Source organism: Astatotilapia calliptera, chromosome 17 (genome assembly GCF_900246225.1).
Source record: "Astatotilapia calliptera chromosome 17, fAstCal1.2, whole genome shotgun sequence".
Taxonomy (NCBI): domain Eukaryota; kingdom Metazoa; phylum Chordata; class Actinopteri; order Cichliformes; family Cichlidae; genus Astatotilapia; species Astatotilapia calliptera.
In genome coordinates, this window is record NC_039318.1 from 11,047,995 (window position 1) to 11,073,519 (window position 25,525).

At 39.3% G+C, this 25,525-nt stretch overlaps 1 protein-coding gene across 12 annotated transcripts in view; it reads right to left on the reverse strand.

Annotated features, from left to right (window-relative positions):
- dlg1a (discs large MAGUK scaffold protein 1a) overlaps positions 1-25,525 on the reverse strand; it is a 114,024-nt gene that overhangs the window by 37,735 nt on the left and 50,764 nt on the right. For 10 of the 12 annotated variants that reach the window (XM_026148057.1, XM_026148046.1, XM_026148047.1 and 7 more), the window contains 7 exons: positions 11,022-11,075; positions 7,646-7,696; positions 4,470-4,594; positions 3,447-3,616; positions 3,121-3,257; positions 2,734-2,878; positions 793-925 (listed from right to left, as the gene is read on the reverse strand). In XM_026148057.1, the coding sequence (XP_026003842.1) occupies positions 793-925; positions 2,734-2,878; positions 3,121-3,257; positions 3,447-3,616; positions 4,470-4,594; positions 7,646-7,696; positions 11,022-11,075 (815 nt within the window). Of the gene's footprint in view, positions 1-792; positions 926-2,733; positions 2,879-3,120; positions 3,258-3,446; positions 3,617-4,469; positions 4,595-7,645; positions 7,697-11,021; positions 11,076-11,177; positions 12,102-18,665; positions 21,124-25,525 lie in introns of those variants that run through there. The other 2 variants (XM_026148049.1, XM_026148055.1) reach the window with 2 other exon arrangements.

A 25,525-nucleotide genomic window follows, 5' to 3' on the forward strand; every position in this document is an offset into this window, starting at 1 on the left:
AGACAGTAGAGCAGCACTCAGGGTGTATCTGTGTGTGTGGTGTGTCTGTACGCGTATGTAACCTGAGTTTACTTGACAGACAAAATTTGCAGGGCCATCTGCCTTTCACTGCCACACACACACACACACACACACACACACACACACACACACACACACACACACACACACAGAGCAAACACGGATGCAGAGGCAGAGCAGGGAAGAACTGAGGTCATCCTTCGCTGCTCTCACTAAAGATCTCAGAGCACAAAGGAAAGAAGCTTGAAAATACAAGATTTTGATTGTGGATTTTGTCATTTTATAAAATGCAAAACTAAACCATTAACAAACTATTTCTTCAAATTTTGTCAAATTATTTTCGTTTTTTTTTTCTTGGTTGACATCTGTGAATAAATGTGACTCTGACAAAGACTGTTTATAACCATCATATGATGTTAATATGCAAATGTTGGAAAGTTGTTTAATCTAACATAACTTCAAGTAAACCAACATGTACAGCAGAAATCGACAGCCAAATATTGCCATGCTTAACAGTACTGATAATCTACTGTTGATTAATTTGTGATTAACTTCTGAACAGCTTTTTTCAGACAGCGCATGAACTGAGCTAACCAAAGATTATTTTCAACTTTCAATCATCCAAAGCTGCTTCAGTGGAGCTCCAAATTATCACAACAGGTCTGTTTTAATAGGCAGTTAAAACTTTAGAAACTTTATCTTGAATTATTATCTCATTTGACAGAAATTTCATTTCTTTCTGTGCGCTACAAAGATAAACTGAGATCTCACCGGGTGATATCATCGTCTCCTGCAATGGACCTGGGCAGCGGTGAGTATCTGGGGGTGGTCAGTGGGGCAGGGCTTACAGATTGGCTGCCACTCATGTAGGGGCTGATGTGGTTATCCTGGTGTGGGGAATATGCTGTGGGAACAAATACAGACATTTCTTTGTCTTATTTTAGTGTTACACATAAGACATGAATTCAAATGTGATTTCAGTAAGCTGCATTTAAGTAATCGAACAACCAACATAGATAGATAGATAGATAGATAGATAGATAGATAGATAGATAGATAGATAGATAGATAGATAGATAGATAGATAGATAGATAGATAGATAGATAGATAGATAGATAGATAGATAGATAGATAGATAGATAGATAGATAACAAGAACAGTATATACAGGTCACTTAGAAATGTACTTTTAAAAACATTTTTTCTATGTACACAGTTTTTAAATGATGTACTTTGAAAAAAGTACTGCAGAGCCAAGAAACGTCCTGAGAAATGACAGACAGCGTGATATATAGAATCTGTTAATATGGTAGATTCACAGCAGTGATAAATGACATGCTCTCTGTTAATATGCTCTGTTGGAGAAATGACAAGTGGCAGGAATCCAGAGAACCAAATTTACCCAGTCTGTTAATCGGACTGTTGTATAACAAAAAACACTGTCTGGGAGATGTGATCATTATAGAATATATTCTTAATGTTACCACATAGATGTGAAAGATCATTAAAACTGCTTTCATAAGAAACTGCTTTTATAAAACTAGTAAATCAAACTAGGTAATGTGCATTTCCAATCCAGTTAATCTATCATCCCAAACTGACTAAAGTGACGTCACATATTTAACAGAAAACTTCATGGATGTCAAATAATCGCTATCCTGAAACAGCTTTCTATAGTAGTCTTAATATTTACTTATTACTTATTATTATTTAATAAATAACTTACATATAAAAATATATGCAACTGTGATCTCACACTTCTGGCTTGCTTTTTTTAAATGCACCGTTTCTTTAACATACAGATAGCTCTTATAACTAGGTACCGAGCTTGCATCAGCTTGACAGCTGATTTTCATTTAATATTAATATTCAACATATGATATAAAAGTTGCAAGCTAATCCTCATAACTTTGTTCTCATTGTTTCCCGTATGACCAGTTGACATGTATAAAGCTCTGTGCTGATCTAAGTCGAGTGATAACGATTGCTCCATTCTCCCCTCGGAGAGCTTTATTAGCTGATGTAATTTACTTTTTAAAGAGTCTACGTCTGTATCGTGTTGTTTTTCACCTGCTGATTGCGTTTTCTGAATATTTCTTGTTCTCAGGTGTCTTATAAAATATGATATGAACCTCAATGGGACTGCGTGATTAAAGAAAGACTATATCTGATTATATCTTAGCTGAGTATATCTGATGGCATGTAAAGGGAGGACATGCAGATGTTAATAATGGTTTTTGTAGGTACCTTTTTATTTTACGCGAAAGCTAATTTAACTCCATGTACCCGTTTACAGTTTACTTCACCTTTGCTTGACTTTTCTTTGTTTCCTTGATTGGTTGCTGGTCGAGTTTCATGATTCATGACAAGCTCTGAGTAAGAGTCACTGTTCAGGGCTTCAGTAAAAAGCAGCTCTCTATGTGTGGGAAGCAAACAAATTTCAGCTTTGTTCCTTGCTGTTTTCTTTCTTTTTCTTTTCTTTTCTTTTTTTTTGTTCAGCACCATCTGGCTCTAAAACGCCTCACCATCTTGGTGGCAACGATGTGTACAACAGTCAGCGGCACGCTGTCTGACTGCAAGTTGTTTTTGAACTTCTCAAGAATAGCGAGAGTCTACGCAGACGGATGAAACTGGGTTTCACAAATACATGTTGTGCAATTAAAATATAAAAAAGTCAACGTTCAGAACGTAGAGCTCTTTTTGTGTACTCACAGTTAGTGACATCGGGCGGAGGGAAGTTGTCATTGATAAAAAGGGAGGTGTGTTTGGCCACACGCAGGTACACGACATCAGGAGTCGACTTTAGGGCGGCCACTGCCTCCTCGTGAGTTACCTCCTCCAAACAGGAACCATTTACCTGAACATAAATGACATAAACGGTATTATTTTCTACAGACATGCGCCACACATGATAAATATCCATCCATCCATCCATCCATTCAGGTTCATGGGGATGGTACCCCTTTTAGGGTAACTTCTTTTTTAACAGTAATATGAAGTGCAACCTTCATATGCACTTTAGTGTGTATAATTAGATTTTTAAATCAAATTTGCACAAAAGAGAACAGAGTAAAAAAAAAAGAGGAAGTGTTTTCTTACAGCAACAAGCTTGTCGCCTATTTGTAGACGTCCATCTTTGTGTGCTGCTCCTCCCTCAATGATTTTGGTCACATAGATGCTGTTGTCGCCAGGGACATGTTGGTTTCCAACTCCACCAGCTATACTAAATCCTAAACCTGGAAGAATAAGTCACTACGTCACACGCTTGAATATTTTCTTAACATCTGATACTTTTTTTTGTAAGTCATAACACTGTTTTTTTATGAAGTGTTCTGCTATAGTACCACAACAACAATAACTGCAATATATCTGTGCTGGACTAATTGTAGACTTGGCAGTCTGTTGCTATGCTAGCACAGTCTCACCTTTGGGGCCTTTGACTAGTTTGATATCCAGGATTCTCTCGGTGAGGCTCCTCCTGCGTCGTATACACAGTCTGACCAGACCACCTGCCTCCTTTAGAGCCTCCACGGCGCCGCTGTGGGTCACTTCTCTGACGTCCGTCTCATTCACCCGGACTATACGGTCATTCACCCTGCATGGCAACAATACATGAAGTAAAGAAGTGAACTGCCTTGGATGGGGGAGATGAACTGGGAGGAAAAACAAATGTTATGCTCCTCAGTCTAAGACCAAAGTGGGAACGGAGCTGCTGACAGTGAGTGGTCGCTTTCTTTTTGAGAATTAAAGCTAAACTAGACATACGTCCTGAAATGGGGAGATTGGAGTGGGTGAGTGAACACAGTCAAATACCAGAAACTGAAAATAGACAGTTCTTGGTTCAATCAGACATCTCTTGTTCATTTTCAAAGATTGTCTAGAGCCACTGGCTTTACCAAGGTAGTTACCTTGGTATGGGTAAAGAGAAAAACTGCGAGGGATTCACATCCCTTTATTCTGTAGTATAATAACAAGCCGAAGCTCTCATGGTGAAGTCTGTTGTAAAGCTAGACAGCCAATTTACTGTGATTGGAGATGCTCTCCACACAGCAGCCTCTCACAATGTTAGCTGAGTTTGCTGGCAGCTGCTGAAAGCATTGCTGTCTAAGTTCAATAACTCCGGAACAATAATGTTACCTGCTCGATCAATGCCACACCAATAATTAGGTAAATCTGCTGCCACAGGTGTGACGCTACACACATGAACAGTATTGCTTCAGTTTGAATGTGAAAAAGGAGGATTATTAGAGGACTAGAAATCCATTCTGCATGCCCAATTTCTGCAAACACTTGTGATAAATGTTCAGACTAAGATGGTTCAATTTCTAACTTTGAGGGCAGCAGCTGAGCTCGGGCATGTAGCACCCAAGAAGCGCTGCACCTGCTCATAATGTAATCAAATAATTCTTGCTCACGTCTAATGAAAGCAACAGTGTCTGTGTTTGCACCTGAGTCGTCCATTCTGGGCTGCAGCTCCTCCAGGTATAATCTTGGTGATGAAGATCGAGGGGTCATCTCCAATGTGGGGGTTATCGGTCCCTCCAGCGATACTGAAGCCGAGGCCTGAGTTACCCTACGCATATACACAGATACACAGAGCGTTTTAAAGGTTAAAAAAGCACTTATACAGGTTTTAAAAGATTACTGTGCACCGTGATATTAACTGATTAATGTTAGTCTGGGCAGGCCATAAAGTCGAGCTCAGCTGCTTTTCAGATCAAGTGATCTTAAAGTCAACAGACATCAGCTGACGGCTTAGCCCTTCCCTACATCCAACTGGTAAACCTCATACAGAATTTGAGTTGATTCAGTGAGCCCACAGTTTCTTGGTTCATGTCAGATTTGTAGACATTATGCCTGCTCTGCTCTGTTCAGCTTCATGTAATCCAACACAGAAGACAGAAAACCAACTGGTCCAGTTGCTGTGGCCAAGGTTTTATAGCAGACTAAGGATGGACCACAATGTACGTGCCGCGGTCCTGTGTCGTGACCCAGTGTTCTGTGTTATTATTAATCTTTGATTTCATCATGGTTTCTCATTACTAGTCTTTTTGGTTTATGGTTCTGTATTTCTAGCTCTAGTTCTTCTTTGTTTTTTGATCTCCAGTTTTTCTGTGCCCTTCATATTTAGTGTAGGTTTAGTTCTGTCTTTGTGTTTATTTTCTTGTTCCCCAGTCAGTCGTGTCTCATGTCGCAGTTTGTTACTCCTGTCCCTGTGCTCCGTGTTCCCTCTGTTCAGTGGCAAGTCCGTGCCTCTGTGCCTGTCGTGTGTTTCCTGTTTTATCTTGATAGTCCCTGTCCCTGTGTGGTTTTTTCTTCCCTTGTCTCGTTGGGTCTGATTTGTCCCAGCTGTGTTACCACCTGTTCTCCACCTGCTCGTCCTAGTCCTGTGTTTCTCTCTATTAGTTGTTGCATTGTACCCTCACTATGCTGTGCGTTTTTTCGCTGTGCTCCTTGTAGTTTTCTAGCTCTGTTTCCCAGTGTTAGTGTTTTGATTTTGGTTCGTATTTCTAGTTCCTCATTTTTGGTTTTGTTTTCTCTTTGTTTGAAGAATCACTTACATCCAAGATAAAGCTGCCTCTTTTAGTTGATCCTTGCGTTTATGAGTCCTGCATTTGGGTCCTGCCTGCCACACAGCAAACCATGACAATATGTGACCTATCCCAACTAGATTCTACTATTCTAATTACCTCAAGCAAGCTTAATCCCTGTATCATCATACATTTACCACAGAAAGAGGTGAAGCTGAACTCTCTTTGGCATACAGGTTATATGTACTGGTGCTCTTCTACACAGTGCAGCCTCCTTTTCTTTTACAAGGAGTTGTTCAACCAGATGAAGTGGTGCAGCAATGAGTCGTGTAACTTAATGTTAAATATAAAAAAGAAAAAAGGCGAAAGTTAAGCTGGTAAGAATGTACAAACAGAAAAACATTCATTCTAAGCCACAAAGGGCTAATCAGGTCGAGTGTGTTTGTTCATGAATGAATCACTGTTTGCATTTTCTGGCTCAGAGTCCATGAAGAGGGAAAAAGTATAATGTTATTTTGCAGAGCAGTCACTGAAGCGATTTGAACACAGGTTTAGTAAGTTCAGATCTCTGACGCCAGGAATCACCAAGGTAACAGGTAACAGGTAAATTAAAAGCAAGAGCCTTCATTTTAATTCACGCTGATGTTAAATATTAAAAAAAGTAACGTCTGCTTAGGATTTCATATTTGTAAAGATCAAACTTCTTCAAGTCAAGACGCTCAGAGACGAGCTGCAAAAATGATAAATTGTTATAAGGAAATGAAACGGTGTGTCAGTCAGCTCTCTTTCTGGAAGAGAGAACCCAGACAATCTGAAACAAACTCTTTTCACTAAACTTGCTTTCTGGAAGAGCGCCCAGGCAGAAGGTACAGTGCAGATAGCCAAAATATTTGTTCATATGAAAAGATTCCCTCTGATCGGACTTTGGTTGAATGCTTTTAAAAAAACATGCAACAAAACTGTGCGGAAGCAAAAGAGCAGCTGCACGGAAGGTCTAAAACATGATCGGATAAATCAACAACAATTAATTTTCTTATTGGCTTTTTAAAATTTATATGCATTTATAGGCAATAACCGGGCTAATGAAAACAGAAAATCGATTTATATATCTGCTGAACACACAAAAAGATTGACTTCTGCAATTTCTGCATTTGCCCCAAGAGGCTATGTCAGCAGACTAGATGATGGGTTCTCAGTCTGCCAAACTGTAAGCTGGACAGGGGTTACTGTAAATTTACCTTAGTTCCACTTCAAAGAAGAATAAGAGATTAAGTGTAGGGATATGTGTGTCTCCTAAAGAAGACATTAATGCATAATTTTTTCTGTTAATGGATCATTTTCTCTTTCCAAAGTAATTTGCAGTGGAAAAAAAGTCAACATGTAAAAGAGATACAGATGTTTCCAGATATCGCCAGCTGGCATATAGTAGATCACTGGCATGGTGCTTTCTCACTTGCACTCTGTCACTGGATTCAAGGCTAGTATAATGGCTAAGTATAATGTCTACGCCTGTGTTTGCGTGTACGTCCATGGCGTCTTTAAAGCAGATCCAGTCAAGCAGACAGAACCAGGTCACGGGAGAATAGGGCGAGAGAGAGGGAGGTGCAGAGACAGCCTTAGGCATGAGAGAAAGGGGCATGTAATGAGAATGAAGGAGGAAGGGGCCGGGCATGGAAAGGGAAGAAGGATGGAAAAGAAAGAGAGGACAGGGAAAGAGGTCCAACAGAATCAGACCAATGATCAGGCTAAGTTAAGGAAAAGCAGAATGACGAGCTGAAGTAGAGGAAAATAATCGGGGACAAAGGCAGCTAACACAGGGATGGGTTTTCTGACTTAAATCATTGTGTTTTCTCAGCCTTATTAAGGATTTAGATTTTTTTAGAGTCAAAAAACTAGTTAATTTTGTGACATATTTAGTTTGTTAAGAAAAAGAACAGACAAAAAACTTTGAATCTTTATCAGGTTTTAAGGCTGAACTATTATAAATTTTTCATTTTAGTTTTTGCCGTGTTGTGACTACTGTACGTCGAGCTGAGTACATGTAGAGTTTATGTGATGGCCACACATGGTGATGGTGTGTTGTATGTTTTTACCCGCTCCAACGTGATTTCCTCATACTCATAGTCTGCTTCTGTTCCATTGACCTGTTTGAAAGATAAAAAAAGAGAGAGATGAAAATGAACAGTGAGAGTAAACTCTTTCTTTAATCCACATTCGCTTTTCCTTATTTTCTGTCACTGTTACAGTGCTGGATGTTTATATTAAACATGGCCAATGTTTCAAAACATAAAAACTCTGCAAGCCAAAAAATCAATCAATCAATCAATCAAATCAATCAATCAATCAATCAATCAATCAATCAATCAATCAATCAATCAAATAAGCTCAGGATTCAGACTGCTTCAGTTTTTTTCAGGTCAGGCATTCAAATGTTACTGAAAGATTAATGTTTGCAAAGAAAGAAAGTTGTGATACAAAATATGTCATGAAGTTATTGTACAAATCTGGGCTTTACACTCATCTTTGCAGTAGTTACCCTTTAGATGTTAAGAAGAACAGAGCATCTTTGGTGAGACCGCCTACACTTTTACATCACAAGTTAAATGTCACATAGACCACAACTTTTTAAATGTTTTTTAAAAAAAAAAAAAACCCCTCAATCTTAATCATGTAAAAATGTTCTTGAGGTGAAAGTAAAATATTAGGGCTGAACGATATATCGCATTTGCGATAATATCGCGACATGATCAAGTGCAATTTTCTAACCGCAAAGGCTGCGATTATACTGCGATTATAAGGCTGTCCAAATTACTACCATATCCCAGAATTCATAGCGCGGCCCAGCCAAACTCCAGTTTCCAGCAATGGCGGCCGCTACTAAGTTTTAAAATTACTCATACTAATCTTTCTGGGTCACAAAATAAACTTTTAACATATTTTCAGGCGAGAAAGTAGTTGTGTAAACATCAAATATCTGCTCGGTTTATCAAGATATCCCATATTTGCAAAAGTGCTTCGACGTTTTCAGAGGCGTCTGCTACCCACCAGCTCGACAGCTAGCCGGGAGCTCGAGGGTTACTGATGCGGCCGAGAACGGCACAACTCCCGGCACATCATTTTCAGATCACCGCGGAGTTTCGCTGCTCGGGTTAAACGTAATATATAAGTCACTTAGACAACCTAAAAATGTTATTGTTGGGCTTTTTTCAGTGTTTTGTTTGTTCGTGAGTAAATCGGTTTGGCTGAGATTAAAGTTATTAGATTAGATAAAATAAAACTTTATTAATCCCCCGGGTGGGTTCCTCCTTGGTTTTCACACAGCTGACTAAACGTCAAACAGAAAACTTATTAAACAGAAGTATGAGACAGTCGAGAATTTACACCAGTGTCTGGTTATATTTTAGATAGCAAGAAGCAGACGGCCGAGTTTATTAAACTCCACCGAGACAGCGGTGACGCTAATCAGAACTAGACCGTCCAATTTCACGCCTTTAAACTTTAAAGGCGTGTTTGTGTGTGTGTTTATACAATTGCTATTATGTTTGCACTTTATGTGTAATGTTACTGACTGCAGAGATCAGTAAGATGTGTGTATTTTTTATTTATTAGTTTTATTTATTTAATATTATTTTTTAATTGAATGACTGTCTAGTAGTTCACAGATGTCGAAAAACTGAGTGTGGTAAAGCCACTGATTTTTTTTTATGTATATTTCTGCAATCTGCACATTGTACTGACTTTCATTTTAATGTTTACACCAGGGTTCCTTGTCAGCACTTTATGCTCAGATGTTTGTAAGCTAAAAATAAACTATTGTGTATGTTCAAATATACTGTTGTGATTGAAGAAGTTAAATAAAAATGTCAGTCATCAATTCATGCATCACCTCATGTCATCATAACAGAGGTCTGTCTTCCAGGAAAGAACAGTTTAAAATTAATGTAATATAGTATTGGCCATACTATATGATGTATTGCTTGTCTTTGTTTAATAATACAGAAGACAAAGACCTTAAAAAATAATCGCATATCGCATCGCAATCGCAATATTGGGGCAAAAAATCGCAATTAGATTATTTTCCATAATCGTTCAGCCCTATAAAATATGAGGTAAAATTTGTTCACATAAAAGAGAAACTACATTTTGTGTAGTTAGAAGTCACCAGAGATTAAACGTAAAACCCTGTCTTAGTGCAGCAGACACTGAAGCACACCAAAGTAAGCTGCTATCTCTGAACATTAGTAGGAGCTTGACAACGTTTGTTTACTTCTAACTAAAAATGTGACTTGATTATCTGATCACTAACACACTGCCTATTGTAGGTACGACAGACTGCAACAAGTATGTGAACTGAAGAAATGAGAATTTAGGAATTTGATTATTTATGACTGATGCATGAATCCCGCAGATTAGATCCGTAATGCGATGATGCGTCTATGATGTCATATTTAAGAGCATCCCTGATGGCTTGCCCGTGGGCCAATCACATGGCTCAGCTTGGACCGTCTGTACTATAAATCACATTAACATCCACGTTTTAAGACTGAATGTAAAGAGCACAGAATTAAATCTGATCTCAATATATTTTGAGTCCGGCTCAGTTGAAACTAGGAGATACAGCTGCTGCGGGCGAGATGACACGCACACACACATAGTTGATAAACACGTAAACACAGTGGTCGAGCGGCATCCCAGTGGCCCATGTAATCCCCTTGGCTGTAATCTGTGCCTCTGTGCGCTCAGATTAGTTTAGATTGTGAATTTCTGTCGTTTCAAACAGAGGGCACGATCATCCATCAGCCACCATGTACGCTGTGACTACTAATATCTGACACTATTCACATAGTGGTGAGTGCTGCCTGATTATATGGAAGTGAACTTACTATGAATATGATGAAAAACTTAGATTCCTTTGAAACCCTTTAAAATTATTGGATTATTTACTGTGAAGCACAACCATCATTACAAGTGTCAATATCATAGCATCACAGCATGTGTATTATAACATAGCAATGCACCTGGTGCATTTTTGGCTCCAGAATACCCTGGTCTCTAAAGGTGTCAGAAAAGTTAGTCCTTACTGGAGAAAAGCATCCATAAATGATATCAGCGAAATAATAAGTGAAACCTGCAAGAGTACAAATCTTTCACTGCCTGTGTTTAATTTCAGTTTTAGTTCAGCAGGGACTAATTCCACAGTAATTACATAATAAACTTATCTAACAACCACAGATACTGATTTTCTGTATTCATGTAATTCTAAAGTGAGATTTCAACCTAAAACTCCGTGCACGTTAATTGTTTCTAAAATATTCAAATTACTGCACATGTGAAGCACATTTTTTGGCAAGAAAAAAACCACTAAATTAATGGACTAAAGACAATGATTCAATGTAAAGTTTTTATATTCAACCTTACTATTTAAAAAATATAATTATAGTCTAGCCTTATATCTGAAGCCGTACTCACATATGGGGGGGTGTCGACGCTGTCGGTGTTGACCACCACTGGAGGGGGGTTGGCCTGAAAGAGAGAATGTCGGTGTTATTATTAATTACTTTTAATATCAAAGCACTCTTGCTGAGAACAAAGAGAAACACACAGAGAGCAGCAATAAGCACTTACTCGTCTCATGTTTTGGTACAGCATTTCGAGTACATCTGCTACAGATTACCACCCTGGAGCGACGGCATACACTGCATGACATACTGCACAGCCCTTATACTGGGCAGTACTACAGTACTACACGGCAAACCACGCTATAGGACAACTTACTAAAGCTCTGCCACTGTGCCATAAAGTGTCTCAACAAAAATTCAGAACTGGACCACAAAACACTCGATACATTTTAGACGTTTTTTCTAATAGTAAAATAGTACAACATTGTACACTGCTGCACAGTACTTTACACCACCATCCTATTGTAGGTCATCCATATTTAATCTCTTAAATTAAGTCAACTTCCCAGATCCATCTGCTTTGTATAAATCCACCGACCGCAATCTCCCCTTCACTCCCATGCGCGCTCTGCACTCTACAACAAGTGTTTATTCCTTTCTTCTGCACCCAAAATCAGCCTCCTCTTTCTTCCCGGTCTCCTTCTAAAGAAGAGGCTTGGACCGATCTGTGCTAGGGTTGTGGCAGCTGCAGATGACTGACACTGGTTTCCATTTCCTATTTTCTAATCACATGCAAAGCAAAAGGCAGGAAACTCACTAATACCTACAGGATGTCGTTTTTGTCATTTTGCAAGAACATGAACACCTTTTTTTTCTTTCCATTTCCAACCTACTGACTCCTGTTCCCTCGTCTCCTCTCACTTTCTCTCCAGAGAGTATCTAGTGCCCTGACGTCCACCTTTAACACTGGCTCTAGACTTCTCAAACAGCCCAGCGATCAGCGTGCCAGTCCATTTAAGAACTCCGCTTCTTGTTCTGTCGCCAAAAAAAGTTGCCAAACTAACAAGTTAAACTAGCATCAAACAAGCAAGAGAACCAAACAGGCCACCATAACCATGAACATGCAGCAGAGCAGCAACAGCATCTATGTCTCTACTAATCTCTACCTCTCATCCACCCTGTCGCCTCCCCCCACCCCCCACCCCCTCCTCTCTCACTGCCACATGTGGAACTGTCAGTCAAGCTGGCTGGATGCTTGATCCCACAAGGGAACAGAAGGGGGTAGTGTGGGGTGTGGAGGATTATAGGTATGGTGGGAGGAGTGAAATCCGCCTGCTGGTCAACAATATTGAGAAATGTAGAGTGGAGAAAAAAAAGCATACAGGATTTTTTTTAAAAAGAAAAAAATTAAATAAATAACAGCGTGAGAAGAAATTTGGAGTAAGGTTCAGAGAGACATAGATACAAGGAGGCTGGGACACAGCAGGTTAAGTCCTGCATAATGAGGCACTGAGGCCATGCTGACAGGTACAGCTGTTGTCGTCAGGATGTATGAGGACCTGTATTTATGTCAGAGAAGAGGAAAATATCTGTATTAAATATTTTTGGACTGTTATTTGATTTAGGAGAACACTATTCAAATGTTAATGTATACCTAAAGCAAAAATAGGATCTCTCAAGTTTGCTGCTTTTCAAAGAGAGCTCAGACAGTTTTAAAAGCTTTAGAAAAACACACTGCAGATCACTGCAACAAGGACACCAACCCTCTTTATCCTTTGCCACTAGAAAGCTCACATCAATCACATCAACATAAGGAAATTTAAGAAAAAAACTTAATGACTTCTGATCCCAAACAAATGCACACATTGAGACTACAACCTGTAACAAAGTAACCAGGGACCGATATTATAGGGGTGGCCTGGCTGAAGCTGTTATTTATCTAGGGGTGGCATTGAGTGGAATCAAATGCACTTGGTTCATTAGTCATTGGCATGTGTGACCACCTGTCATTTGGTTTTAGCATTTTGTTGGTCTGGGGGGGTTAACTGAATGCCTCTTTACAACTCTGCAGGCTTCAATTAGACTTTTAAATGTTAAAGCTCACGAGAGCACAATTAGAAAAAGACTGAACAAATATGAATTGTTGAAAAGGGTTTCCAGGAGAACGCCTTGTGTCGATAAACATGGCAGCATAGCTTAGGTTTACAAAGCTGCATCAGGACAAACCACAAAGACTTCTGGAACAATGTCCTCTGGAAAGACAGAACCAAAGTGGAGATGTTTGGCCACAATACACAGCCAAACACAGCATATCAGCACAAACATCTCATAGCTACAGCTAAGCATGGTGGTGGAAAACTAATGATTTTGGCTTGTTTTGCAGCCACAGGACCTTGGCATCATGCAGTCACTGAGTTGACCATGAACTTCTCTATATACCAAAGTATTCTAGAGCGAAATGTGGAGCAATCTGTCCAACAGCTAAAGCTTGGCCAAAACTGGGTCATGCAACAGGACAATGATCCCAAACACAATCCCAAGCAGCAATTGTACAAGAAAATGGCTGAAAAAGGAAAGAGTGAAGGTGTTGCAATGGTCCAGCCAAAGTCCACACCTCAAACTGACTGAAATGCTGTAGCAGGAACTAAAGAGAGCTAGGCATAAATGAACGCCTGCAAACCTCAATGAACTGAAGCAACAATATAAAGAGTAGGCTAAAATTCCTGATTTAAAAACAATTACTTCAAGTTATCGCTTTTATGTAAGCCTCAACTGACAAAAATAATCTAGGAAAATCGATAAAGTTGTTTTTTATATGTAAAAGCTCATATGATGATTATAATAAGGATAAGGATAGCTGCATTGTCAAAATGTGTCAGTGTGTGGGTATAATGGTGGCAGAAAAATCAATCAGTGAAAAAATTCTGCTAGAAAAAACACACTCACTGAATGTAACTCCAGTTCTGAGTATATGCACAGCCCCCCTGTGGGCTTTCCCATTGGTTGGGTGTGGTGGTCAGAGGGGTGGCCAGATTTTAGCCTGTGGACGACAGACTCTACACTCCTGACTTTCACCAGCCAAAACTTGTTTGTCACTGTAATTATTGTGTAGGCTTAACCTGTTAATACCAACAAAGATAACCAGTTAATTGTTTATTCTAATAGTCTTAGACAATGAAACACACTGACGGAGTCACCTCAGCTGACGCTACTGTATTAACACCTATTAACCACAGTAGGGAATTTATTCCACTATGCATGCTAGTCCACCGCTTTGCCTAAACCTTATGTGACTCCCTCAGCAGAGGAAAAGCGTTGCACAGTGCAGACAAGCTCTGCGTATGTGTCTCTTTCTCTGTTTGTGCGCACCATTCACAAAGCGACAAATCCAGTCCATCACTCAGCTGGTGATTCCATTGGCACGCCATGTCAGACTGCACCCTTATGTAACATCAATACATATTTGAATTTGTGTGTGTCTGAGTGTGTGAGGACAGAGTTGTGTTACATGAAAAGGCCAAAAGTACAAATGTGCAAATATAAACAAACAAGCACTCGGTGCACAAATACACAGGCACACAAAACATCCATATCCAGACAGTGTTTAGTTATCCTGTGCAAGTGATTGTCAGTCGTTACATAAGGGGTGTTACACCAGCTGTGTTATCATGGCATTATGGTTGGTTGAGTCCAACACAGGACAGCTTAGAGAGAGATCCAGACTATCCCACGTTTGTCTTATCACACAGAGAGACATACAAGTGATTAGGTCCTGAAGGAGGTCTGCATATGTGTGTGTGTGTGCGCGAGTGTGTAGACTTGGGGAAATGATTTTCCATTAGTGTAGCGGGCTTTAATCAGCTTCTAAACCATCAACGTAATTATTAATTAGCAGATGACTCATGATTGGAGAAACAGAAATCAAGAATCCTATAGCAATCTAACACACACACAATCACATATGGAAGAACGCGCAAAACACATACAAAGGCCAAAGTGTTGCGTTTCTCTAAAACCAACTCACACTGGCTGTACACAGAGGTGAACATGGACCCAAACATTCATACAATCATAACATCATCGCTCGTTCTGACTTCCTAACAAGCAATGAAAATCAGATAACTTAATCAGATGGAGCATGACTCCATCCACTCAGAACAACCACTCTAATCACACTAATCACACCATCGCTACCTTCTAACTCTGTGATCACCGTGTCCGCAATAACTATAGCAAGTAGAAGAGAGCTACACTGTTACATTCATTTCCTTTACTATTCTTCATCTCTGTAGAGTTTATATAATACGACACATTTCCTGTTACACATGGATGGCTATGCTCTTTTGATTGTATTACTGGGAATCGCTCTTGCACTGCGCCCATCATCGTTCAGTGCTGTCCCATTGACTGCAGGCTTTATTTTGAAACCTTTCATTTGCTCTAAATCTGTTTTCTCTGTATTTCTGAATTACTTCCAGTATCCCTCAGAGTAAAAGAGAGACAAGCTATGAATATATTACAATTCATTTGACAGCCCAGAGTGCAGTTTTGTGTGGAAAACATCAGCAAAGCACTCGAAGCTTCAAGATAATGGCAGCAATACTGTAGTGACCTTATGCTTCTAAATTGTCCATAACACTGTGGTCAGATATAAGTACAACACTTGGAGATTGCTTTTAGCAGCCAATGTATTTGTAGACCTCCCATCAGGAAAACAAGAATAATATTAAGGGCATTTGGAATATTGGGTAAGTATTGGGTAACAAGAACACACCCTCAGATCGGCCTATTTATTTCATTAAGAATAGTCAAGTTGTTGATGACAGGACTGAAGTAGCAAACGAATTCAGTTCCTTTTTTGTAAATGTTGGGCCTACTTTAGCAAATTTAATTAGAAAATATGACGACCCAGACTATGAGGAAGTCTGGAAAGGAGAAAGTAGAGTGGTTAATTCCTTATTCTTAGCTGATATTACCATAAAAGAAATAGTAGCAATTGTAGAAAACTTTAAAAATAAAAAATCTACTGACTGTGATGGTATAGACATGGTTATAATTAAAAAGACTTTAGACTGTATAAGTATTTCTCTTTGCTATATTTTTAATCTCTCGTTACAATCAGGAGTATTTCCTGATTGAATGAAAGTGGCAAAAGTGATACCCTTATATAAATCAGGAGATAAGCATAGTTTTAATAACGCCAGTGTCTCTTTTGTCACAGTTTTCAAAAGTGCTTGAAAAACTTTTTGCGTAAAGACTTGATAGTTTTATTGAAAAAAATCAACTAATAAATGAAAATCAATTTGGCTTTCGTAAAAATAGATCAACGGCATTAGCATTGTTGACTTTCATTGACGATATTTCATCTGCAACCCATAATAATAAATACACAATTTCTAAATTGTATACTTATGGTGTGAGAGGAGTGGCATTGAATTGGTTAAGGAGTTATTTAGAAAATAAGTCCCAATATGTACATTAACTCGGCAATACCTCTGAAAGATTGAAGATTGTATGTGGCGTTCCTCAAGGTTCTATTTTGGGACCTAAACTTTTTAATTTATATATTAATGATATCTGTGACGTATCAAAAAGGTTAAATTTTATTTTATTTGCAGATGACACAAATGTTTATTGCTCAGGAGTGAATTTGAAAGATTTGAAATTATGATTTCTGAGATGTTAAGATTAAAAAAATGGTTTGATGTAAATAAATTATTTTTGAATCTGACAAAAACGAAATTCATGATATTTGGCAATCGTGTAAAGGAGGAAGAAGTCATTATGTCCATTAATGGAGAATTGATTGAAAGAGTTGCTGAATTTCGCTTTTTGGGTGTAATAGTAGATGAAAATATGACGTGGAAATCACATATTGAGTATTAGAAAGAAGATGGTTAAAAACATTTATATTTTGGGAAATGTAAGAGATTTATTAGATGACAAAACAATGCGCATTTTATATTTTTCATTGTTTTTCTCATACTTTAGTTACTGTGTGGAAGTTTGGGGAATACATATGAGAATGCTATAAAACCTCTAAACTTATTGCAGAAGAAAGTGATACGAATGATTCATAACGTTAAATATAGAGAACATACAAATAAATTATTTATAAAATTGAAATTATTAAAATTAGGAGATTTAGTGAAATTACGGACACTATTAATTATGTTTAAGGCTAAAAATAAAATTTTGTCTTTTAAGTTACAAAGATTATTTTCAATGTGTTCGGGGGGAGAAGACAGCAGAAGCAAATTTTATTTTAAGCATCAGCTAGCTAGGACTACACAAAGATTAATGAGTCGATCGGTTAGGGGTATACGACTGTGGAACTCTCTTCATTATAATTTAAAGAACTGTATAAATTTATAGTGTTTTAAAAAGTGTTGCATGTCTAAAACGATAACTCAATATGAAGAACGTGAACGAAATTGGAGTTAATTAAAAAAGGATCCATTATTTTTTGCCTCCATTATTTTTTGCCTCATTTTATTTTATTTACTTATCTTTTATCCTTGTTACTATGTGGAGTGGTATATTCTGATTGTAAATTTGTTGTTTGGTTTGCGTTAGGACCGGAGATAAATGTTAGTTTGTTCCTTGCTTTTTGGTGCCCACTTGCAATATAAGTTGTATTGTAGATATGGGGCAGGGTTTAATAAGAATATTTTCTTCTTCCTGCTCCTATTCACACATGGTTGCAGTGCTTTACCGATAGAAAGTGTGGTTGGTTTGTCTGAAAGAACTAACTGTGGAAACTGTTGTACCAAGTGTGAAATAAATAAATAAATGAAATGAGATAGCAATACTCTGAGTCTGAAGGAGGCTGTTGTCACAAATTACACTTCTTCCTTGCTCACTGTTCCATCTTTCTTTTAGGGACTAATGTAGCCAGTTTATATTGATTCTAGCAGTACTTTGAACATAGTAATCAATGCTATTATTTCCATACAATTGAAGCTCTTATCAGATGTTATGTCAGTAAAGGACACAGTGTCCTGTATAAAATCAGTGAATGTCTCGTTCTCTACTGCCATGTGTTTTTTTCCCTTTTTGTAACGCACTCTCTATATCACCCCTATATAAGTGTGTAGCTTTTCATTTGAAGATCTTTCTACAAACAAACACTAAGAAAGCAATTTGCCCAAAATGCAGTGGCCAATAAAATAGCTGGAAAATAGTGACATAGAAATATATGTTAAGTAGAAGTATATGCTCTCTGAAACTGAACTGCAGACCAATGTGATATACTCAAAGAAATAATACAGATTTCTTTGTAGTTAGCATGAGGTTATCTTTCAAATGATACAATGGACTAAAGGTGGCCCTTTCCTTACAATACCAATAAATCCACCTAGCAGAATGGTCTACAGTACATGCAGGACACCCTCCCCCATCCCAAACCTAGTTCTAGATACCAAGGCTATAGTTACTTCTACACCTATTGAAATTTTGAGGATGAAATAGTAAATGATTAATTTTCTTTTATAATCAATCATTAGCTTGACTGCTTATCAAAAAAAGCGGGCAGTATTTGTTCATGACTTTATTTAGCACTAATAACAGGCAAAATCCACCACAAGTGCATCTGCACAATGCATAACTGAAAATTGTTTCTGGTATCAGCATCTCACTCAGTAGAGATAGATGGGAAATAACGCTGTTCCCGCCTTTGCTGTCCACGTCTGACATACTTCCACCTATAACCTACCTGTACATGGGCTTGTATTCGTGGGAAGTGGTGTATGAGTGGCACATGTGGGGGTGTCTCCATTGAGTGTGCAGTCCAGATATACGTGTCATTGGGCCACAGCCTGCCTCCTGTTTTGCCTTTGCTCTTTATGGGACTCTTTTTCACGCTGTCTCTAAGATTGGGAAACTTCCCTCTACAGCCCCTGTTGGCGAGGTTGGTAGGAAGTGTGCTCCACCCATTACCCCCCAGCCCGGAATACAAGGGGAGCTGTGGAGAGTGAAAAGGATGGATAGAAAGCGACTGGGAGGCATGAGGAAGAGGAGAAGGGCAGTTGTGGTGGTGGTGCTGGTACTGCTGGAACAGTGAGTGGTGACTGGGGGAGCGGAGCTGCTGCTGCTGGTGGTAGATTTGATGAGTCGAATGTGAAGAGAGCATGTGACTGGGCGAGGCTGATGGGTGATACTGGTTGTGAGAATGATGCTGCAGCTGATGATGACTTGCTGACAGGTGAAGCAAGTGGTCGTTGGGGGAGTGATAGTGGCCTGGCGATAGGTGAAGCTGATGGTGGCTTGGCGAAGGAAATAGACTGTTTGGGGACTGTGGGGCCAGATGGCAAGTTGGTGATGGCGGGCATAGCTGATGACTGGAAGATGGTGGCGCTATGTGGTAGTAGCTGGGAGAGGGAGACGGAGTGAGCTGTTTTGGCGGATGCCGTTGCTTTGGCTTTGGTGAATGCGGGTGGCGCTTTGGTGAGTGTCGAGGCGAAGATTGCAGTTGGTTACTCGGCATCTGTACTTGCAATAAATTCTGGTTATGCTTCGAGTGAGAGTGGCTCTTGCTCGACTTGGCCTTCCCTTTGCCAGATTTGCCCTTTGTGGTGCCACCGCTGGGCTTTTTAGGGCTACAACAAAACTCATGGCTGTGGAAATAAGTGTTCATACTGACAAAGATTCATAAAAACACAAAGAAATCCTCTCTGTCGTCTTTACGTTTTGTTTTTTTTATTTATCGCTTACCACACTCTCTCCTTTACTGAGATGCTCCTCACCATCACTTCTGTCTGAATAATGTAGGTCATGCCTCTCAAGAACAACCAATCCCTCTCCGCATCCAGTACAAAGTAGGTATTTCAGCCCTTTTTTCTCATATGTCAATAAGTAAATCTCACCAGAATAAAAAAAAAAAAAAAAGTAATCCCTCCTCTTTAGGCAACTTTACTCGTGTTTCCTTTCCCTTACGGATTTGAGTGTGAATTAGTCGTCAAAAGCAAAGCATCCTCCTTTATTAGCATTTTTAACACTCTCACCATCTCTCAGTGGTATGGTAGCAGTAGGATAATAAAAGCTGGGTCCCAAAAAGAAACAGGAAAGCCACTTGGACAAGTTGACCACTCCTTCCAGTCCTGCTTTGTTTCTGTAGACAGTGCTCCAATGGAAGATTTCTCACTCCTGTGGTTAGTCTACTCCAGTCTTCAGTCAGAGTAATTCACATTATCCACCGACAGCACACTCCAGTTTTGTATCAAAAGTGTTGGCCCCTCAGCATTCATCACATTTATATATTCCAAAAAGTCCTATATTGCATTTCCCTTTTCTCTTAAGATTTATATTCATTCTTTAAATCCAGCAGAAATTTAAAAAAAGGTCTGAAAGAGTTCTCATCATCTTCCTTCTCTCATCTTGTCTTGTTTTCATGGTATGATAGATTGAATTAGCCACATCCCTCAGCTGCTCTCATCTTTCTATGGTGCCTCTTTCCCTCAGCATCCACCTCTCTCTCTCTCTCTTTCTCTCTCTTTCCCCAACTCACTCTCTTGCTCTTTCTCTCCCTTTCCCGGACTGGCCAATTAGGGGGCTTCCCCGGACTCCTGCACATGACAGCAGCCAGGCATAACTAATCGATAGGCAACCGAGGACAGCAATACAGCGCTCAGAGTCACAGTGTGTGTGTGTACAAAGAAGGGAGTGCTGTGATTGGTGGATTGCGGTCGCTTCCATCAACCTTTGTCTTGCTCTTTTAAAGCATCTCAAGACAGGCCGGGTCAGCTGGAATGCAGTGTTTGCAAGCGCGTTTTGTGTGTATGCCTTGGCCTACTTCACTGTCTCTTTGTGAATCATGATGTGGTTGCTTATTATATGTTTCAGGCTTTAATTTATCTATGGCAGAAGGTACGCCTTTGATCTTTTACAGTTGTGGTCAGGTATGGAAACTTAATACATAACCATCTAAATTGTGTTTTTTTATTTATTTCTTGCATACAGTGCCACAAAAAAGTATTTGTCCCACTGCAGAAAATCCTCAAGGAAAGTGTCCAGCTATCAGTTCACGCGCTGAAGTTCAAACTCAGTTATTCAGCAGGACAGTGACTGGAAACACCAAGTCCACCCCTGAAAAGCTAAAAAAACAAAACACAATGAAGGTTTTGGAGTGGCCAAATCAAAGTCCTGACTTAAAGCCAACTAAGATTCTTTGGCATGACCACATCGTTCATGCTCCAAAACCCTCCAATGTGACTGGATTAAAATAATTCAGCAAAGAAGAGTAATTGCTTTTTACACAGGACCACGTAGGTTTTTCTTCCCTTAATAAACGATCAATGAACAACAACAACAACAACAACAACAAAAAATCAAACATTTTGTATTTACAGAAGTTCCTTTGTCTAATATTAAGATTTGTTTGATGATCTGAGACATAAAAGTGTGACAAATAAAGAAAAGAAATCAGGAAGGGGGCAAATACTTTGTCACTGCACTACACTTGCAGCGCTGAAGAGGTGTTGCAGTATAAGTAATAACGAGTAATATGGGATGTGGCATTGCACCTTTATGCAAAAAAAGATATTTGGCATTGTGGGCCTACTGAGCTTTTCCTTTGTTGTTCATTGTTTTGCGACGTTTCAGACAGGTTTTTTTCTTTTTTCTATTCTTGGCTCCATATGATGTCAGCTAGGGGGTCATTTCAGGGACACAGCTCTGGCTGGAAACACAGAAGCACTATCCATCTGCTGTTCAAACTTTCTCATTATGAGGAAAGTTGGAAAAAAATCGGCTTGTTTCTAACAGTGGATGAACTGTGAAAGAGCACCAAGGACCAGTATAATCTTAGTAAAGTATAAATTTGACACTTCTTATGTTTTCTTCCTGTTCAGATGGAACTAATTATATACCTATGCAACCTTATACCCCAGAAAACATTCAGATATTCAAGGTTATTGAAGAACTTGCAGTTTACATGTTTAGAAAAATGTATGTGTCTCTTTAACAAACTTAGATGGACTTGGTTAGATAACCAGCAGGAATTCATACTATTAACTGATTTGGGTTAAAGTCAACACCTGGCAACACTTAAAAATAAATCAATAAATTCACCTTCTTTTTTTTTTTACATTTAAGTAGATGCATAGATACGACTATAAAAACCCTACTGATATCAGTTGAGCCTGTGCACAGTGACTGAGAAAAGGCTTATTTTTTTCCCCAGATCAGTTTAAATATAGCTTCTGGCAGCCTACAGTTGGTATTTAGGAAAGAACAGGATCTGCCATTGGAGCAAGAGAAATGCACACACACATACACCCATCTGGTTGTAGCTATGAGCCTGATGTCTTTATAATGTCAGTTAATATATAGCACAACTGGCCCCAAACCAAGCTGATAAGCAAAAGAGAAGCAAATAGAGATAAGGCACATTAAAAAGCAGCACCCATGTGGAGAGCACAAAGAGATGGAGAGAGGGCGAGGGTGGCAGAGAGAAAGCCTGTTGTAGCGGCCCAGTGCGTTACGAGTGTGTGTGTGTGTGTGTGAGAGAGAGTGTGTGTGTTCCCTGTGTAAAGTACTGCTAGCGCTGCAGGCTAAGCGCTCAGTCAGAAGAGGATGAGCAAGAAGAATAGGCTGTTAGCATCACAGCGCTAAATGAAGCCAGCACTAATATAGTGCTAGAGGGCGGGGTAGGGAGGGGTGGAGGCTGCTGCTGAAACATGAAAATACAGGGATGGGGTGGAGAGGGCAGACAAGGAGAAGAAACAAGGATGTGAGAATAAGATATTTCACATCTTAGAGCCTAATCCACAATGCTGCAGTGTGGATTAGGCTCATATGAGAGAAGTATAATCTGTCAGTCAGGTTCTAGTCCCTGCTGTGATTACTCCATTAGTACTAAAGGTGGGACAAACTTGACACTGCACCCCCAAATCTTTTTATTAGAAATCATCTGACTCAGCCTGCCTACACTGTGTCAAGCTCTACTTAGCTTTCTACCCCCACTCTAATTTGACACCACTATGTAATGTTTTAATTTATTTTTTTTAACAGAAAAACATTAGGAAAATAATAAATCAGCCAACGTTACACCATCAGTTCTGCACACTGGTTTAATTGAGTAGTTATTTCCTCTTCTGGGTCAGAACAACCCGACTATCCAGGAGAAAAAAAACAACCTTATTTGCTGAGTATAAAACCTTTTGTGCTCCATGCAATTACTGTAATAGATATTAATTATTCTTTTACACATGCACACACGCACACACAGTCACACACATGAAAAATGTTCAAAGCACTGAATTCACACAATCCTTTCTTTCCTGTAAAAAGTGAAGATGTGGGCCATGTCTTTTTTGCTCCTTCATGCTTCACTCAAGCAAAATGTTTTACTATTTATCTCTAAAAGCCAAAAACTGACCACACCAAGAGCCGTCAGCGAGGATCAAGTGTTTGACAGCAAAAACAGACATGTGACAGGAGACAGCATCTTGGCTGGAGGCTGAGAGGATTTGCAGAACAGACTTCCGAAAACAATTAACTACAATCAATAAACTCCACTCTCTCCAGATTGGAGACTAGGTTGTAATCCTGGCTGTCCCCAGCAGGAGGCCTCAGACTCCACAGACAGATGGAGAACTGAGAGGAGGCTAGAATGCACGCACACAGATACGATGAAGGTGACGTCATGAGTACTGACTTACATTTATGTAGTGTCCCACTCAGATACTGAGGCCCCACACCTCAAAAAATTCAAATCATTTACTGACTCTTAGGTGAGCAAAATAATTGTCATAATAATGAACACACAGGTATAGAGCTTTGAATGCTGTCCAGTTTTCCAATCCCACAAAATGTTACATTTTGTAGTTTCTTGATGGTATAATGGTATAATTCAGAGTATTTTGAAGCTTCAGTTGTCGAGTGCTTGGCTTCATCTTGGAATCACTTCATCTTAATTGAAACTGATGGTACATATTACGGTAAATATTACGGTAAAGGCTGTAAAATACATTTTCGGTGTAATTATACGGCCTGAAGAGTTCAAGAAGTGCGCAGTCCAATTAGCACTGGCACCAGGTCTAACAGCATTTAAAAGGCATTTCCTGTTAACAAATGCGCGTACTATTTGTCATGTCACTGACTTTTCTAAACAGACACAAATCGACTGAATAATGGCAGCAGATGCTCTGACACGATCCACAAGTAAAGCTTGTAAAAAAGACCAACAGGAGCTGTGGTCTCCATGGATCCAGTGGGTGATCAGACATGTGAGGCTGCAGCCTGAGATCTTCATTATCATATATCACACACCAGCAGCAGAAATCAGTATTAATTTACAGAGTCTGTTATGACTAGAGCAGAGATGTGCTCTGGGCTGGAGCTGGAAGGCTTTGACAAGCTTTTGCTGTTAAAGATTTAAATGTTGTCTGTCTGTAAAATAATAAGATTTAATATTGTCCTTAACTAACTGAGACAAAGAGGAGATCAAGCTTGGCAGACACTTCATTCAGTTTTTTTCACCAGCCAGAAATTTAATAGAGCACAAATATTCTATAGCAAATGGTTACCTGAGCTCTAACAGCTTATTTAGCTGAAATTCAGGAAATTGACAGCAAGAAAATTCTATTTATTTAAATAAAAATCTAACATAACTTGAAATGGATGTCCCTGTTTACCACCCATATATGTATCTGTTGACCGATATCACAACGTTAACAAATAAGATATGCTGCGACACATCAGTGTTGTTCATGTTCAAAAATTGCACGATCAGTGTTTCCCACAGAATCAGTAGTGCACAGACATACAAGCATTGACATACATCTTATTTTCATAAAGAAACTACTTGTGGCAATACATTACTATTATCAGCTTCCTCATTCTGTGGATGAACTACATCTACACTCTTTCAGACTGTACCTGGGCTTCAGGCGCAGGTAAAACAAGGAGCTGGTGAAAAGACTTTGAAATATGTCCCTTATTTCTCATATGGATCAAATTGCTTCCTGTCATGTAAATAAATAACCACAACAAAAACCCACAGATTCAGAGTCTGTGGATCCCTATTTGAAACAGCATTCATCCTGAATCGACAACGTCTTAGCGTATCGATAAGAACATGGCTTAGAAACAGACTGTAAACACGTTGTACCCACAGAAGTGTGGCCTTTATCATAACATAATGGGATTATTACAGTTCTGAAGATTTAACTTCAGCTAATGTGAAGCACTGATCGACAAGAAAGAAATGATTTCTGGAGGATTTGTTTACTGCAATAGTGACTTATTTTCAATCTCATGCCACTATTCCCTATCATAAATACTACAAGTGGGATAACATGCTGTAATAGGAAAGTTAGTGGGGTCAACAGGAGCAGGGCCGAGTCTTCTGTACTGTCGTAAACACCTCCTCCTCCTCTGATTGTTGACCTCAGGAAGCGATCCTACTTGTGGGGATGTTGTGTACGATCGTTTCCTGAATTAAGCGCGCAAGGTTCAACAATTACTGAGAGGTTCGTTCGCCGTGGTGTTCACCGCGCTCTCTTTCCCCATCTATCTGTGTCACTCATACATGCTGGTGAAACCATAGCTTCTGTTAACTAGACTGCATGTGCA